At 43.1% G+C, this 17,408-nt stretch overlaps 1 protein-coding gene across 3 annotated transcripts in view; it reads left to right on the top strand.

Moving 5' to 3' along the window:
* Positions 1–4,419: 4,419 nt before the first annotated feature.
* tpx2 (TPX2 microtubule nucleation factor) overlaps positions 4,420–17,408 on the top strand; it is a 44,522-nt gene continuing 31,533 nt past the window's right edge. The window contains exons 1-3 of one of the 3 annotated variants that reach the window (XM_072556859.1): positions 4,420–4,585; positions 6,324–6,470; positions 13,873–13,975. In XM_072556859.1, coding sequence (XP_072412960.1) covers positions 4,486–4,585; positions 6,324–6,470; positions 13,873–13,975 — 350 coding nt within the window. In that variant the 5' untranslated portion in view covers positions 4,420–4,485. The remainder of the gene's footprint in view (positions 4,586–6,323; positions 6,471–13,872; positions 13,976–17,408) is intronic. The other 2 variants (XM_072556856.1, XM_072556858.1) reach the window with 2 other exon arrangements.

Genomic DNA, 17,408 nt, shown 5'->3' with positions numbered 1-17,408 from the left:
TATTAGCATAGTATTTGGGATTGGTGCATAAAAAAGGCCAGGCACTTCAAACAGTTGCGATTGAGTTATGATTAAAACTAGCATCTTGAAATAGAAATGGAAAGAATATTGGAATTGAGAAAAGATGAAGATGGAGGTGAAAAGACTTGAGATTTAAGGGAAAGATAAAGTGAGAATTCGAATTGCAAAGTGTGTATTGTTCAATTATCCTGCACAATGAGTCCCCAACTCTGATCTGAAGAAGAATCATATTGAACTCAAAACATTAATTGTTTCTCTCTTTAGAAAAGAGAGCACTTTTCTCCAGCACTTACTATTTTTATTATTTCATAAAAACATAGAAGTTTAGAAAATTGGAAAAGGAGTAAAGCTATTTGGCCCTCCAAGCCTGCTCCATCATTTGTAACCCTTTAATGTAGTTACCATGGGGTCCTTCCAGATCACAGGGCTATTCTCTCATTACAGAGAGATGACTGATGGTGTTTTAACTTGATGGTCATCATACCCCAAGTGAGGGGAGAGGTTGAGAAGGAGAGTCCTTCTTGTAATTTCAGCTGATGTGGAAATTGAACTCACGCTGTTGGCATCACAAACCATCTGCGCGAACTGGCCTTCTTTGCCATCCAATATGATTATGGCTGATCATCCAACTCAGTACCATTTTCCTGCTATTTCCCTGTACTCTTTGATCCCTTTAACCTGAAGAACTATACCTAACTCATTCTTGAAAACATTCAATGTTTAGACCTTAAGCACTTTCTGTGGCAGAGAATTCCATCGACTCACGACTCTCGGTGAAGCCATTTCTGCTCATCTCATTTGTAAATGACCTATCCCATTATGAAAGCATAAAATTACAAAGGGATATTCAACTAGAAGAGTTGAAACTACTGTAGTAGAATAATGCAGAAGTTATACAGAAGTTATATCAAAACCCTGGTTTGACCACACTTGGAAATCTGTGAATAGATATGGGCACCACACCTTAGGAAGGTTATATTAACCTTGGAGGAAGTACAGGTTGTTCTGTTATAACACGTGTTTCATTAATGTGAATTTGCTGTAATGTGATTGACAAATTAGGGACACAGTTTCTAAAGTGTGAACTTTATAAAGTGTGTTGACTGTAATGCGATTACATTGCCAACACTTTAAGAGCTGTTTCTAAAGCATGATTCTTGTATAATGCAAGGTTGCACAAGAACACAACCATCGTGTCATAGAAGAACTACTTGTACAACATAGATTTCCAAGCATATCTGTCTTTCAGCAGTTATGATGAGGGGTTACACTAATTAGGCATGTTTTCTCTAGAATTTAAAAGGTCAAGGGGTGATCTGATTGAAGTCTTCAAGATATTTACAGGACAAGACACGGTAGATCAAGATAAATATTTCAAATGGTTGGGGATTCTCAAGGGGCATTGTCTGAGAATTAGGGTCAGACCATTCAGAAGAGATGTTAGAAAGCACTTCTATACACAAAGAGTGGTAGATTTGAAACTCTCTTCCATAATAGAAGTAGATACTGGATCTGTCGTTAATTTTAAATCTGAGGTAAATTCTTTTTGTGAAGCGAAGGTATTAAGGAATATGGGCCAAAGGCAGGAATAGAGTTAAGCTTCAGATCAGCCAGAATCTCAATGAATAGTGGAACAAGCTCGAGAGGCTGAATAGCCCACTCCTGTTTCTTTGTTCCCATGTCCTTTATTCTGAACTCCCCAGTCATTGGAAATATTTTCTTAAGTTTACCCTGTCTACTCCTATTAGCATTTTCTAGGTTTCTATGAGATGGTCCCTCATTCTTCTAAACTCCAGTCAATATAGTCTTATCTGATCCAATTCTCTTATACATCAGTGGTCCCATCTGAGGAATCATTCTGGAACATCTTTGTCACACTCCCTCCATAACCAAAACATTCTTCTTTAGATAAGGAGGTGAAAACTTTACACAATACTTCAGGTATGGTCTCACCAAGGCCTCTACAATTGCAGCAAACCACCTTGGCTCCCGTACCTGAATCGTCTCACATTTGTCTGCATTGTTCTTTATCTGCCATGCATTTGTCTCTTCACTGCCTGCCGCCCCTGCATGCTTACTCTGAGCAACTGGTGTACAAAGATATCTAGGTCTCATTGCACCTTCCCTCTCCAAATTTATTGCCATTCAGATAAGAAACTGCCTTCTTGCTTTTCTACCAAGTGGATAACCTCACATTTATCCACATTATACTTCATCTATGATACATTTTCCTGTTCACACAACTTGTTCAAATCACACTGAAGCATCTCTGCACCTTCCTCACATCTCCCAACCAGCTTTATGTGGTCTGCAAAGTTAGATAATATGTTTTATTCGATCATCTAAATCAGTTATATTGTTTAATGCTGGGGTCCAAGCATTGATCCCTGCAGTACCCCAATGGTCAGTGGCCATTCATAAAAAGACTTGTTTATTCCAACACTTTGTTTTCTATCTGACAATCAGTTCTCTATTCATATCAGTACGCTACCCCAAACTCATATGCTTTAATTTTACATGCTCATCTCTTTGCGGGACTTTATCAAAAGCCTCCTGAAAGTCCAAGTAAGTTATATTCACTGGTTTATTCTTATCTATTTTACTTGAAAAACTTTGGTAAAATGATTTTCCATTTGCAGATGTATGCTTTTGTCTGATCCTGTCACTGTTTGCCTATTAAATCTTTCATAACGAACTAGCACTTGGAAAACAGTAACAGGATCCGATTGTTTTTACTGACTAAGGATCTTAATGAATTTATACAGTGCATCTTGTAGATGGCACACCTTGTTGCTGCTGAGCATTGATGGTGAAAGGAGTGGATATTTGCGGATGTGGTACTAATCAAGCCAACTGCTTTGTATATTTATGTTGTAATATTTAAATTACTTGATTAAAAATCACACAACACCAGGTTTTAGTCCAACAGATTTATTTGGAAGCACTAGCTTTCGGAGCGCTGCTCCTTCGTCAGGTGGTTGTGGAGTATAAGATCGTAAGACACAGAATTTATAGCAAAGGTTTACAGTGTGACGTAACTGAAATTATATATTGAAAAAGATCTGGATTGTTTGTTAAGTCTCTCCTCTTTTAGAATGGGCATGTTGGTTTCAGTTCTTTCATATGTAAATCACAAACCTTTTAAAAAGTTACATTCTCAAATGAACTTTAACAATTGGTGTCCTGTCGGCCCAGATAATGTACTGAAGGTGTGAGCTTCCCTGTGTGAGACTGTCTGTGCCACAATGGATTTACAGAATCTTACATGGTTTCATGCAGTGTTTGAGCAAAGTAAGATGTAATTCTGCAAGTACAAATTCACCCCACAAACTTATGTGTATATGTGTGCATGTGGGTGTGGGTTATGAGTGCCTGTGAGACTTATAAAGGGTATACGTTTGTGAGCGTGCTCCAAGGCAGACTTTGGGGTGGGAACAATGAAAAGTGGCTGAGCAGAGGCTGACAGCCAAGTTTGGTAGCCATGAAGATGGCCTCAACCAGGACCTTCGGTACATGTCACATTACAGTTGACCCCATTGCACAATACACACACACACACAGACACTCCTGCACATACACACTCCTACAGACACACACTCACACAGACCCTCACTCATATATATGCTCACAGATACACTCCCACACTCGCCTTCTCGCAGACAACCACCTGATGAAGGAGCAGCGCTCCGAAAGCTAGTGCTTCCAAATAAACCTGTTGGACTTTGTACACCCCAGTCCAACATCGGCATCTCCAAATCATAAGTTACTTAAACTGTTAATGGAGCTGCTACACCTAGGCAAGTAGTGAGCATTCCATCCCACTCCTGCCTTTTGGATGGTGACAGGGTCATTGATGATAACCCGGGGTCCAGGGCTGGTTACAATTGACGGAGGAGGGGTCACGCATTCTCACTTCTGATTGGTCAGATTAAACTTCGGCCTGGTGACATTGTGGAGGCTGATTGGCTAACTTCGACTCTCTAATACGGATGCAGTGGCTGATTGGTTGCGGTATAATGGAACGATGTCTGAGGAGCCGGAGCCTGGCTGGACCTTAGGCCCGGGGTTCGGCTCACTTGCTGGCTGGCTGACCCGGGGTGTGGGGGGGAGAGGCAGTAGCGGGGCACCGGGCACGGAACCCGGCCGGGAGACCCTGTACCGTTCCCAAGGTAACGGCCAGGCAACGTCACCCAGACGGATAGCCAATCAAGGACCGGTGCTGTGTCGAGCGGGCTGTGATTGGCGAAGGGAAATTCAAAATTCAACCGTTAAACGGCGAAGGTTCTGAGCGAGGGAGCGGGAAAGGGCGAGAGAGACGGACAAGTGTGTGTAGAGAGAGAGAGAGAGAGAGAGAGAGAGAGAGAAAGAAAGAAAGAAAGAGAACAAGCTGGATAGATATATATAGATAGACGAGAGAGAGAGAGAGAGAGAGAGAGAGTGTGAGTGAGGTACAGAGCCGGAGCCATGGCGGATTCTCCGGTGATCTGGAGTTACGATGCACCAACTCACATCGATTTCAACAACTTGCAGGAGCAGGATGATCCGGCCGCGGACCGCTGGTTCGGTAAGAACCCCTCGCCGATCCCGATTACTCCTCATCCCTACCCGCGGCCCGATCGCTGTGTCCCCTTCCCCGATCACTGCCCCTCCCTCCCGGGAATCTTTACACACACCCCTCTTCCCCAAACTGGGGAATCTCTTCCTTCCCCCTCCCACTCTTCCCCCCCCCCCCCCTCCAAAATGGGAATATCTTCCTTTCTCTCCCCCCACCTTTGATTGATTAATTCCCCCCTCCCCCCATTGATTTGAGGGGGTCAGGCATATCCTTTTGTCCACCCGGCCCAATTTAAATTCCCATCCCGCCTCTTCTCCCCCCACCGCCACCATCCCAAACATTCACCCCCACCCCCCCTCAAACATTAACCACTCAAAGATTAACCCTCAAACCCGCTGCTCTCTTTCTGCTCTCCACGTCTCCCCCCTTCAAACACTAACACCTCCTCCTCTAGCAGCCTCCCAGACACACACACACATGTAAACGGCCATCGCTGATCGTCCGCCCTTGGAGCCCCTCCGTGCAGTTCCCGGGGTGATTCCTCGGGGTGTCGGTGCCGCCTCTGCAACATTAGAGATGGAAATATTCAGAGGATACCGGTCGCTTTGGCACAAGTTTTGTTCTTCACTGAAATCATCTGCCCCCGTGGCATTTCCTTTTATTTTTCTTCTTGTAGGATCTCTATCTGCGACAATTTGTTGACCAATTTTTGGAAGAGATTTTTAAATCTCGGTATTTTTGTTCCGTTAAAATAACTTTTTTCTCTCTCTTTGCTCCAAGTGATTCTGGTTAGTTGTGGTCAGTTCTGGATACGGCGAGCAGTTTAATCGACTCTTCTGTCCCTACCCCACCCTCTCCCTCGAATCTTTTCAACAAGTGGCGACGTAACCATCTTCATGACTTGATCGAAAAAGCACTCTATTTCTAAATGCAATTCTCCAGATAGACATTTCCAGCTATAGAGGTTTGAATAGCTTTCATTGCACAAGAAATCCCAATTACTATTAACGATCTTCCTTTTGACTGCAGACTTGACACACACCCCTCCTCAGCCTGACCTGAGAGTTTCTAGAATTCTGTTTTTATTTTGAAGAATGTCCCCATTTCTGTATTCAAATTCTTTAGGTAATTGTTAAGGTTCTGTTAATCTAAACTATTTTTTTTAATTTAAATTTTGAGGTCCATTCAATGTTGATCTCGCTCTTTGTGTACGTTGTGTTCCTCGCTGAGTATTTCCCTCATGCACCCTATAATATCTGCTCGTATAGCACGCAAAACAAAACCTTTTACTGTACTTAGACCCATGTGACATTTAATACATTTTTTTAAAAGGGCATAACTTGAGATTCATTTTGGCTGCTTTTTGACTTTTTTCAGACGTTCGTATTTTTTTCAATTGAGCTACTAGTAACTGACTGCAGCCCAAATCTTGGCTGCTGCTTCTGTTTTTGGTAGGATAGTTCTTAATGTTTGAGTTTTCAGCTGTGTCTGTCCGTTTTTCTTTTTTTTTCTCTCGGGATTTGGCGTTCTCTTGGTCCTAAAGGATGTTGAGAATTTATTTACATTGCTGAACAAGATTTACACTCGAGGTATTTTTCAGGGTAAACTGAGACACTGCCTGCTGCCCTTATTTGTTTTGAGCATTGACTTGAAAGGACTTGTTCAATGCAGGTATTGCAGAAAAGATGGACTCTTTATGTAAACCTTTTTGAAAAATGTTGATTGTATTTTCTCCTCTTTATAATAGATCAGCAAGTTGAGCAAGTTGGGATGACAAAGAGCCCTGTCCCTTTGGGAGTTCCTGTCATCCACAATCAGGCTTCAACGAAAACTTCAAATGAGCTTTCTTGTGAAACAAATGAACCAAGCTCTGTATTGGATGAACTCAATGAAGGTAATGCATCTGCATGTAAGAATTTAATTTACTTTTTAGTAACACAAGTTTATGCAAAATTAACTATCCTTGTGACAAATCTGCATGCAATGACTTGTACCTTGCATGAGAGGTGAGATATTTCACACACATGAGGTGATTAAAATAGTTAAGGAGGTGATATTGGATGGGCTCTGCGCCTGAAGTTGATGGGCACCATGACTGCATGAAGTTCAGCTCTGAAGTCATCTAGACTCCAAACATAGAACATAGAAAAATACGGCGCAGTACAGGCCCTTTGGCCCTCGATGTTGCGCCGATCCAAGCCCACCTAACCTACACTAGCCCACTATCCTCCATATGCCTATCCAATGCCTGTTTAAATGCCCATAAAGAGGGAGATGCCACCACTGCTACTGGCAGGGCATTCCATGAACTCATGACTCGCTGAGTAAAGAATCTACCCCTAACATCTGTCCTATACCTACCACCCCTTAATTTAAAGCTATGCCCCCTCGTAATAGCTGACTCCATTCGTGGAAAAAGGTTCTCATGGTCAACCCTATCTAAACCCCTAATCATCTTGTACACCTCTATCAAGTTACCCCTAAACCTTCTTTTCTCCAATGAAAACAGCCCCAAGTGCCTCAGCCTTTCCTCATACGATCTTCCTACCATACCAGGCAACGTCCTGGTAAACCTCCTCTGCACCTGTTCCAGTGCCTCCACATCCTTCCTATTGTATGGTGACCAAAACTGCACACAATACTCCAGATGTGGCCGCACCAGAGTCTTATACAACTGCAATATGACCTCAGGACTCTGGAACTCAATTCCTCTACCAATAAAAGCCAGTTCGCCATATGCCTTCTTCACTGCACTATTTACCTGGGTGGCAACTTTCAGAGATCTGTGTACATGGACACCAAGATCACTCTGCTCATCCACACTACCAAGTATCTGACCATTAGCCCAGTACCCCATCTTCTTGTTACTCTTACCAAAGTGAATCATTTCACACTTAGCTACATTGAACTCCATTTGCCATCTTTCTGCCCAGCTCTGCAGCTTAGCTATATCCAGCTGTAGCCTGTCACATCCTTCCTCACTGTCCACAACTCCACTGACTTTCGTATCATCTGCAAACTTGCTCACCCAACCTTCTCGCCCCTCCTCCAGGTCATTAATAAAAATGGCAAACAGCAATGGACCCAAAACAGATCCTTGCGGAACACCACTAGTAACTGCACTCCAAGATGAACCTTTACCATCAACTACTACCCTCTGTCTTCTTCCAGCCAGCCAATTCCTAATCCAAACTTCCAACTCTCCCTCAATGCCATACCTCCGTTTTTCTTTGCAGTAGCCTACCATGGAGAACCTTATCAAACGCCTTACTAAAATCCATATACACCACATCTACCGCTTTACCCTCGTCCACCTCCTTAGTCATCTTCTCAAAGAATTCAGTAAGGTTTGTGAGGCACGACCTGCCCTTCACAAAACCATGCTGACTATCCTTGATCACATTATTCCTATCTAGATGTTCATAACTCCCATCCCTTACAATTCACTCTAAGACTTTGTCCACAACAGAAGTGAGAGTCACCGGCCTATAGTTCCTAGGGTTATCCCTACTCCCCTTCTTGAACAAGGGAACCACATTTGCTATCCTCCAGTCTTCTGGCACTACTCCTGTAGACAACGAGGACATAAAAATCAAGGGCAATGGCTCTGCAATCTCCTCCCTTGCTTCCCAGAGAATCCTGGGATAAATGCCATTAGGCCCAGGGGACTTATCTATTTTCACCCTTGCCAGTATTTCTGACACCTCTTCCCTATATACCTCAAAGCTAATTAATTGTGACTCAGTATTCACATTGTTACCAATGTCCTGTTCCTGAGTGAATACTGACGAAAAGTATTCATTTAGTGTCTCCCTAATCTCTTCAGCCTCCACGCGCAACTTCCCACTACTATCCTTGACTGGACCTATTCCAACCTAGTCATTCTTTTATTCCTGACATACCTATAGAAAGCCTTTTGGGTTTTCCCTAATCATACCAACTAAGGAGTTTTCATGTCCTCTCCTTGCTGCTCTTAGCTCTCTCTTCAGATCCTTCCTGGCTACCTTAACTCTCAATCGCCCCAATTGAACCTTCACCCCTCATCTGTACATAGGCCGCCCTCTTCCCTTTAACAAGGGATTCCAATTCCTTATTAAACCACAGCTCCCTCACATGACCCTTTCCTCCCTGCCTGACAGGTACATACTTTTCAAGGACACTCAATAGTTGCTCCTTGAACAAGCTCCACATATCAATTGTGCCCTTCCCTTGAAGCCTACTTTTCCAAGCCACGCATCCTAAGTCATGCCTCACCGCATCATGATTTCCCTGCCCCCAGCTATAACTCTTGCCCTGCAGTGCACACTTATCCCTCTCCATCACTAGAGTAAAAGTCACCGAATTGTGGTCACTGTCCCCAAAGTGCTCACCTACCTCCAATTCTAACACCTGGCCTGGTTCGTTACCCAGAACAAAATCCGGTATGGCCTCACCTCCTTGTTGGCCTGTCTACATATTGTGTCAGGAAATCCTCCTGCACACATTGGACAAACACTGATCCATCTAATGAACTCAAGCTATAGATTTCCCCGTCAATATCAGAAAAGTTAAAGTCCCCCATAACAACCACCCTACTACTTCCACTCTTCTCCTGAATCATCCTCGCAATCCTTTCTTCTACATCTCTAGGACTATTAGGAGGCCTGTAGAAAACTCCTAACAGGGTGACCTCACCTTTCCTATTCCTAACCTCAGCCCAAACTACCTCAGATGGTGAGTCTTCATCCATCTTCCTTTCCACTGCTGTAATACTATCTTTGACGAGCAATGCCACACCTCCCCCTCTTTTACCCCCACCCCTGACACTAATAAAACATTTAAACCCTGAAACCTGCAACAGCCAATCCTGTACCTGTTCTACCCATGTCTCCGTAATAGCCACAACATCGCAATCCCAGGTACCAACCCGCACTGCAAGTTCACCTACCTTATTTCGTATACTTCTTGCATTGAAGTATACACACTTCAAGCCACTTTCCTGTTTACAGGCACCCTCCTTTGAGATTGATGCCATGTTCCTAACCTCCCTACACTCGAGGTCCTGCACCCTAAAGCTACAGTCTAGGTTCCCATGCCCCTGCAGAGTTAGTTTAAACCCCCCCCAAAGAGCACTAAGAAACCTCCCTCCAAGGATACTGGTGCCCCTCAGGTACAGGTGTAGACCATTTTTCCCCAGGAAGAACCCCAGTTATCCAGATACCGGAATCCCTCCCTCCTGCACCATCCCTGTAGCCACGCATTTAACTGTTCTCTCTCTATTCCTCTACTCTCTATCACGTGGCATGGGTAACAAACCAGAGACTATAAATGTTAGCTTGCTTTCTCTCCATGGATGCTGCCTGGTCTGATGTGCTCTCCAGCACACTGTTCTTGACTCAATTTTCTTGTTGTTCATAGATTATGGTGGTGCAGAGAATTGGAATTATTATACTGTTCATAAAAGCTGTGGAGATGAGCACATGATCAGGTCCTGGCCACTTTGAAAGCTTCTAAAAGTTTGTGAACCAATCATAATAACAGGATGATTGAGTGTGGGAGCAGTTGTTGAAGCACAGGATGTTATAGAATTCTGAGAGCAGTTTCAAAGCCAGATTAGCAGAGATTAATTGTAATCCATAGTGAAATATAATGAAGTATGTCTTTAACATCTGGGTACGATTTGCTGAGAAATCAATAAGATTGCTCTTGATTGTGTTTGCTATTTTGGGTGTGCTCTTTGTCTGTTTACTGTATAATATGAGAGAAATAAGCTTTTGTTTTATAATTGATTGTATAGTAGAATCAGTTGTTTGTTCAAATCCCAAAGCTTTATTTGGTTAAATCCCCATGATTTCTGCTTAAAGTTTGATTTTTTACAGCATGGAGAAAGGTCTTCAGCTCATCGTGTCCTTGCAGGTAATTGAGTATTTGGTTAGGCCATTTTTGGAATTTTGTGCAATTCTGGTCTTCCTCCAATAGAGGGATGTTGTGAAACTTGAAAGGGTTCAGAAAAGATTTTATGAATGTTGCCAGAGTTGGAGGGTTTGAGCTATAGGGAGCGGCTGAATAGGCTGGTGATCATTTCCCTACAGTATTGGAGACTGATAGGTGACCTTTTTATAGAGGTTTATAAAATAATGATGGGCATGGATAGGGTACATTGATAAGATCTTTTTCTTGGGATGGGGTAGCTCAAAACTACCCCATCCCAGGAAAAAGAGGGCATAGGTTTAAGGTGAGAGCGGAAAGACTTAAGGGTGAACATTTTCACGCAGAGGGTGGTTCATGTATAAAATGAACTGCCAGAGGAAGTTGGTGCAATTACAATATTTAGAAGGCACCTGGATGGATATACGAATAGGAAGGGGGATTTGGGTCAAAGTCTGGGAAATAGCTTAAATAAACTTTAGTTCTGTCTAGTTGGCATGGATGAGTTGGATTGAAGGGTGTGTTTCTGTGCTGTACATTTCTGACTATATCTTTAATAGCAAGGATACATCCTCAAATGTCAACCAGTGCCCTCATCTCATCTGCCTTATTTTCAGAACTCGTTGTAGCAAAATAAATGCTATCCAGAGTTTTCAAGCTCCCTTGTGTCTTTTCTGTCTGCCAGGCTGACCTGTCCTCTGCAGCTGTCCATGCATCACCCACTGCACCTCTGAGGATTACCCCATTATCCTTCTAAGTGACACTTGCTGTTTCAGACACACCATTGTGGTTCAAGTACAACCTGTCAGACTTGTCCAAGTCTCACCTTCCCTGGGAATTAACCAAATGATCTTGAAACTGCTGCACCAACACTTCGGCCACAGAGTTATCTGGTTTATCTACCATTTTTTATACTCATCTACCCAGCTCCCCAAATTCTAGAAGAATCTCTCCCCTCTTTCTGCCTAAGTTATTGGTATCGACTTGAGCCGTGACCTCTTGACTGTGCACCCCCTCCCTTTAGAATGTACTGTAGCTTTTCAATAACATCCTTGTCTTTGTCTGTCAGTTCCTTCTTTCCTCTTTTCTCTTGCCTATCTAAAGTTGACCTCTGACTTCATCCCTTAGAGGAAATCTAAGAGCACATCTTTGGACTGTGGGAGGAAACTGGAGTACCCTGAAGGAACCCACGCAGACATGGGGAGAATGTACAAATTCCATGCAGACAGTTGCCCAGGGCTGCAATTGCACCCAGGTCCCTGGCACTGTAAAGCAGCAGTGCTAACCACTGAGCCACAGTGCCTCACTGGATGTTGCTGCAGATGATCTTGGGTGGAGTCAGTGTATAGACAGGAATCTTTCACTTCATCAAATTGACCTGACTAAAAAGAGGGATTGGGTTGGATAGACTGATTTAGGTGAGATTGACAAACCACTCGCAAATGACATCACAAAAAAGCAGCCCACCTTTAGATTGCTCCCTGTGCTATATGATGGGGAGTCCAGAAGTAGGAGATTGTTGTGGCCTCTGAGACAGTCTTTTCCCTGGGGTCGGGGAGTCCAGAACTAGAGGGCATAGGTTTAGGGGGAGAGGGCAAAGTTAGAAAAGAGACCCAAGGGGCAACTTTTTCACACAGAGGGTGGTACGTGTATGGAATGAGCTGCCAGAGGAAGTGGTGGAGGCTGGTACAATTGCAACATTTAAAATGTATTTCGATGGGTATATGAATAGGAAGGGTTTGGAGGGATATGGTCTGGGTGCTATTAGGTGGGACTAGATTGGGTTGGGATATCTGGTCGGTGTGGATGGGTTGGACCGAAGGGTCTGTTTCCATGTTGTACATCTCTATGACTCTACAATAGGATATATTGAAGCCCAGGGTCAAGGGTCCAGAGAAAAGTGACATCACAGGTAAAACTGTAATTGATTTGGTAGGTACTAATTTGACTATCTAGCAAGATTACTTTTGAGATTGAAGGCAACTACCTCAAATACAGTGAGTGGTCAGGGACAGAAGAGCATGACCATGAACGAAGTGGAAAAAGAATACAAGGGGCAGTGCTGGAAGAGCTCAGTCCTTGAACACACTTGAGATTTTTGCTCCCTATTGGGGTGAGAGTGGGATGATATAGGGAAGATGAACAAATTGACATAACATTATGGTACAGGAAACCATTCAAGAGAGGGGAGTAAAGAGAAATAATTGTGGATGGTTTATCATGGAAATTATGAAGGGATGCAATCAAGGCATACTGAGTGTTGTACTTAAATACAGGTAGTATACAAAGCCAGGTAAATGAGCTTGTAGTGCCGATTGAAATTGGCAGGTATAATGTTGTAGGTATCACAGATATGGCTGTAATGGATTCAAAGCTGGGAACTAAATATACAAAGACGTGTCCCATTGAAAGGATGTGCAGAGGGGCAAGGTTGTCTTGTTAGTTAAAAATTGAAATTCACTCAATAGCAAGAAGTGATAGAGTTGAAAGTTGTAGAATCTGTGTGGATGACGTTGAGGAACTGCAAAGGAATAAAGATCCTGACTGTGTGCACGATGGCTCAGTGGTTAACAATGGTGCTTCGCAGCACCAGGGACCAAGATTTGATTCTAGCCTTTGGTGACTGCGTGGAGTTTGCAGATTCTCCTCTTTGTCTTGTGTGGTTCCAGTGGGTTCTCTGGTTTCCTCCTTCAGTCCAAAGATGTGCAGGTTGGGTGGATCACTATTTCCAGTGATGTATGGACTAGGTGGGTTAGCCATGCAAAATGCATCGTTATGGGGATAGATAGGTGGGATTGGTCTGGGTGGGATGCTCTTCAGAGGGTCGATGCAGACATGATTTGGCTGAATGGCCTCTTTGCATATTCTAGGGATTTTGAGTTATGTACAGACCCCCTAGAGTCGTCAGGATGTGGGGAGGAAAATAAATCTGGAGAAAGCAAGTGCATTTAAGAAAGGCACTTACAATAATCATGGAGCCTTCAATATCCAGGTCAACTGGGAAAATCAGGTTGATTGTAAATCTCAAGGAATGGAATTCATGCAATAGATGAGAGATCTCTTTTTTTTTTTTTTTAAGCAGCTTGTGATAGAACTGACGAGGAGATAGGCACGTCCGAATTTGGTGGTGTGTAAGGGAGCTTAAGATGAAGGAACACCTAGAGGGCAGTATGAGGGGGAGAAACTGGAATCTGATGTAATGGTATTACAATATAGTAAAAGTAATTACGACATGATGAAGATCTGTTCAAAGTTGATTGTATCTGGGGTGGTTTGGGAGATACAGCAAAGATTCGTTCCAAGGAAACTCTCCACAAACAGGGAAATAACACTTCAAAACAAGCTTGCTAAATTCCTTGTTACTCAGGCTTGTTTATTTCTTCCTGTAGAAGAGACCACTAATAGACCTCTGCATAATCTGGTTACTACCTTGGAAGCATGGAAAGATAACCCCAACAAGACTGTTCCTAACAAAGCAGTGCCACTGAGGAGGTAAGGAATAGATCTGTCCAAATGTATGACTGCTCTATGTTACAGCCTGTGACTTGTGGGGGGAGAAAAATTTCCCTGTTTTTGAGTTGGTTACAGATTAGCTGTGCTAATTTATTGGACTAATATAAGGCTGGCAATAGACAGCTGTAAGTGCATTTGTTCAATAAGTGACTAGTCATTGTTATCCAGTATGAAACCGAGCCTTTGGTCCAACTCATCCAAATTGATTTTCCTAAAGTGAACTAGTCCCATGTGCGTGCATTTGGCCCGTTTCACACTAAACCTTTTTTATTCATGTGTTTGTCCAAATGTCTTTTAAATGTTGTAATTGTACTCTCCTCTACCACTTCCTCTGGCTGGCTGTTCCATATATGCACCACCCTCTGTGTGGAAATAATTGTCCCCCAGGACCCTTTTAAATCTTTTTTTCCCCCTTCATCTTAAGCCTATGCCCTTTATGCTGCTTATGATTTTAAACCTCTATAAGATTACTGCTCAACCTCCTATGCTCCAGGGAAAGCAGTTCTGTGCCCTCCTTAGAACTCAAGCACTCTATCTCAGTGACATCCTTGCAGATCTTTTCTGCACTGGTTCCAGTTTAATAATATCCTTCCTATAGCAAGGTGACCAGAATTGTATGCAGTATTCCAAAAGTGGCCTCAATGTGCTATACAGCTACAATGTGACGTCCCAACTCCTATACTCAATATTACGACCAATGAACACAAGTGTGCCAAACTCTGTCCTCATCACCCTGTCTGATTGTGATACCACTTTCAAGGAACTATGGACCTGTACCCCTAGTCTCTTTGTTCGACAGCACTCCCCAGGGCTCTACCATTAACTGTAAGCCCTGTCCTTGTTTGTCTTGCCAAAATGCAATACCTCATATTTATCTAAATTAAACTCCATCTGTCACTTCTCAGCCCATTGGCCCACAGCGCCGGAGACCCGGGTTCAATTCCCGCCTCAGGCGACTGACTGTGTGGAGTTTGCACGTTCTCCCTGTCTCTGCGTGGGTTTCCTCCGGGTGCTCTGGTTTCCTCCCACAGTCCAAAAAAAAAATGTGCAGGTCAGGTGAATTGGCTATGCTAAATTGCCCGTAGTGTTAGGTAAGGGGTAGATGTAGATGTAGGGGTATGGGTGGGTTACGCTTCGGCGGGGCGGTGTGGACTTGTTGGGCCGAAGGGCCTGTTTCCACACTGTAAGTAATCTAATCTAATTTGTATTCATGGACTTTACTGTTTGTAATGCTATCAGTGAATGTCAGTTTTAATTTGCTGTCAACTAAAGTGGTAGACATCAACAATGAATGTCAGTGTACTTTCACACTTGGACTCCACTTGTTCCAGGAGTTGATGTACTGCTTTTGGAGGTCTATTATAGGTAGACAATGAATACATGCTTTGCTACTGATGGCCAAGAATAAGTCCAAGTCATAGTCATAGAGCAGTACAGTGTGGAAACAGATCCTTCAGATCAACTTGTCCATGCTGATCAGATATCCTCAATAAATCTAGCCCCATCTGCTAGTATTTGGCCCATCTCTCTCTCAACCCTTCCAATGCATATATCCATTCAGATAACCTTCTAAGTGTAATTGTACCAGCCTCCACCACTTTCTCTAACAGCTCATTCCATTGTGATAGTGACCACAATTCTGTTATGTTTACTTTAGCAATAAAAAATGATCGGTATATACTGCAGGGCACGGGTTATTGCTGGGGGAAAGGCAATTACGATGCGATTAGGCAAGATTTAGGATGCATTGGATGGGGAAGGAAACTGCAGGAATGGCACATTTGAAATGTGGAGCTTATTCATGGAACAGCTACTGCGTGACCTTGATAAGTATGTACCTGTCAGACAGAGGAAGTGGTTGAGCAAGGGAGCCATCGTTTACTAAAAAAGCTAAATCTCTTTTCAAGAGAAAGAAGAAGTCTGATGTTAAGATGAGTCATGAAGGCTCAGTTAGGGTGCTTGAGAGTTATAGATTTAGCCAGGAACGATGTAAAGAAGAGCCAGGAGGGGACATGAGAAGTTGTTGGCAGATAAGATCAAAGAAAACCCTGAAGCTTTGTATAGGTATATCAGGAATAAAAGAATGGTCCAAATCTTTCTTTAGTCAATTAAGGACCGTAGTGGGAAGTTGTGCGTGAAATCTAGGAGATAGGGGAAGAGCTGCATGAATTTTTTTTCTCTTTTTTTTTAATTTTTCCCTGTGAATACTGACCATGTTGTTGAGGACAGTAATGAGATACAGGCTACTAGACTCGATGGGATTGAGGTTCGCAAGGAGGAGGTGTTAGCAATTCTAGAAAGTGTGAAAATAGATAAGTCCCTTGGGCTGGATGGGATTTATCCTAGGATTCCCTGGGAAGCCAGGGATGAGATTGCAGAGCCTTTGGCTTTTATCTTTGTCGTTGTCTACAAGGATAGTGCCAGAAGACTGGAGGATAGCAAATGTTGTCGTCTTGTTCAAGAAAGGGAGTAGAGACGAGTAATTATCGGCTAGCGACCCTTGCTTCGGTTGTGGGTAAGATGTTGGATAAGGTTAGAAGAGATAGGATTTATAATTATTATTATAAATAGGAATAATTTGATTAGAGATAGTCAACACAGTTTTGTGAAGGGTAGGTTGTGTCTCACGACCCTTTGTTGACTTCTTTTGAGATGGTGACCAAACAAGTGGATGAGCGTAAAGTGGTTGATGTGGTGTATATAAATTTCAGTAAGATGTTTGATAAGGTTCCCCATGGTAGGTTATTGCACAAAATATGGAGGCATAGGATTGAGGATGATTTAGCAACCACACACACCGACCACCATCAATCGCATTACCAACAAAAACATCATGAAGCTAGTGGACCTGTGTCTCAGCACCCACTTCACTTTCAACAACATAGTCTACAAACAAACCAACGGCACACCCATAGGATCTCTGCTATCAGGATTCATAGCAGAAGCAGTAATGCAAAGGCTAGAACAAACAGCCCTACCAACCATCAAACCAAAAATCTGGGTTCACTACATAGATGACATCTTTGTCATCACAAAACGAAACAAGATAGAAGAGACATTTAACAACATCATCAACAACACCCTCACAGGCATAAAGCTCACCAAGGAGGAAGAAACCAACAACAAACTCGCATTCCTGGATGTCACAGTAGAAAGGAAGGACAAGGGAGAATTACAAACCTGCGTATACAGAAAACCGACAAACACTGACCAAATACTCAACTACACCAGCAACCATCCCAACACACACAACCAAAGCTGTATCAGAACACTATTCCACCGAGCCACCAAACACTGCAGCACAGACAAACTTCGAAAAACTGAGAACCACCTATACGACGTATTCAAGAAGAACAGATACTCAAAAAATACATTGCGCAGATTCCTCAAGAACAAACCACGACAAGCAGAT

This window comes from Chiloscyllium punctatum, chromosome 37 (assembly GCF_047496795.1).
Source record: "Chiloscyllium punctatum isolate Juve2018m chromosome 37, sChiPun1.3, whole genome shotgun sequence".
In the NCBI taxonomy this organism is placed as follows: Eukaryota; Metazoa; Chordata; class Chondrichthyes; order Orectolobiformes; family Hemiscylliidae; genus Chiloscyllium; species Chiloscyllium punctatum.
Note: the sequence above shows the minus strand (reverse complement) of the source record. Positions and strands in the feature narration are given on the sequence as shown.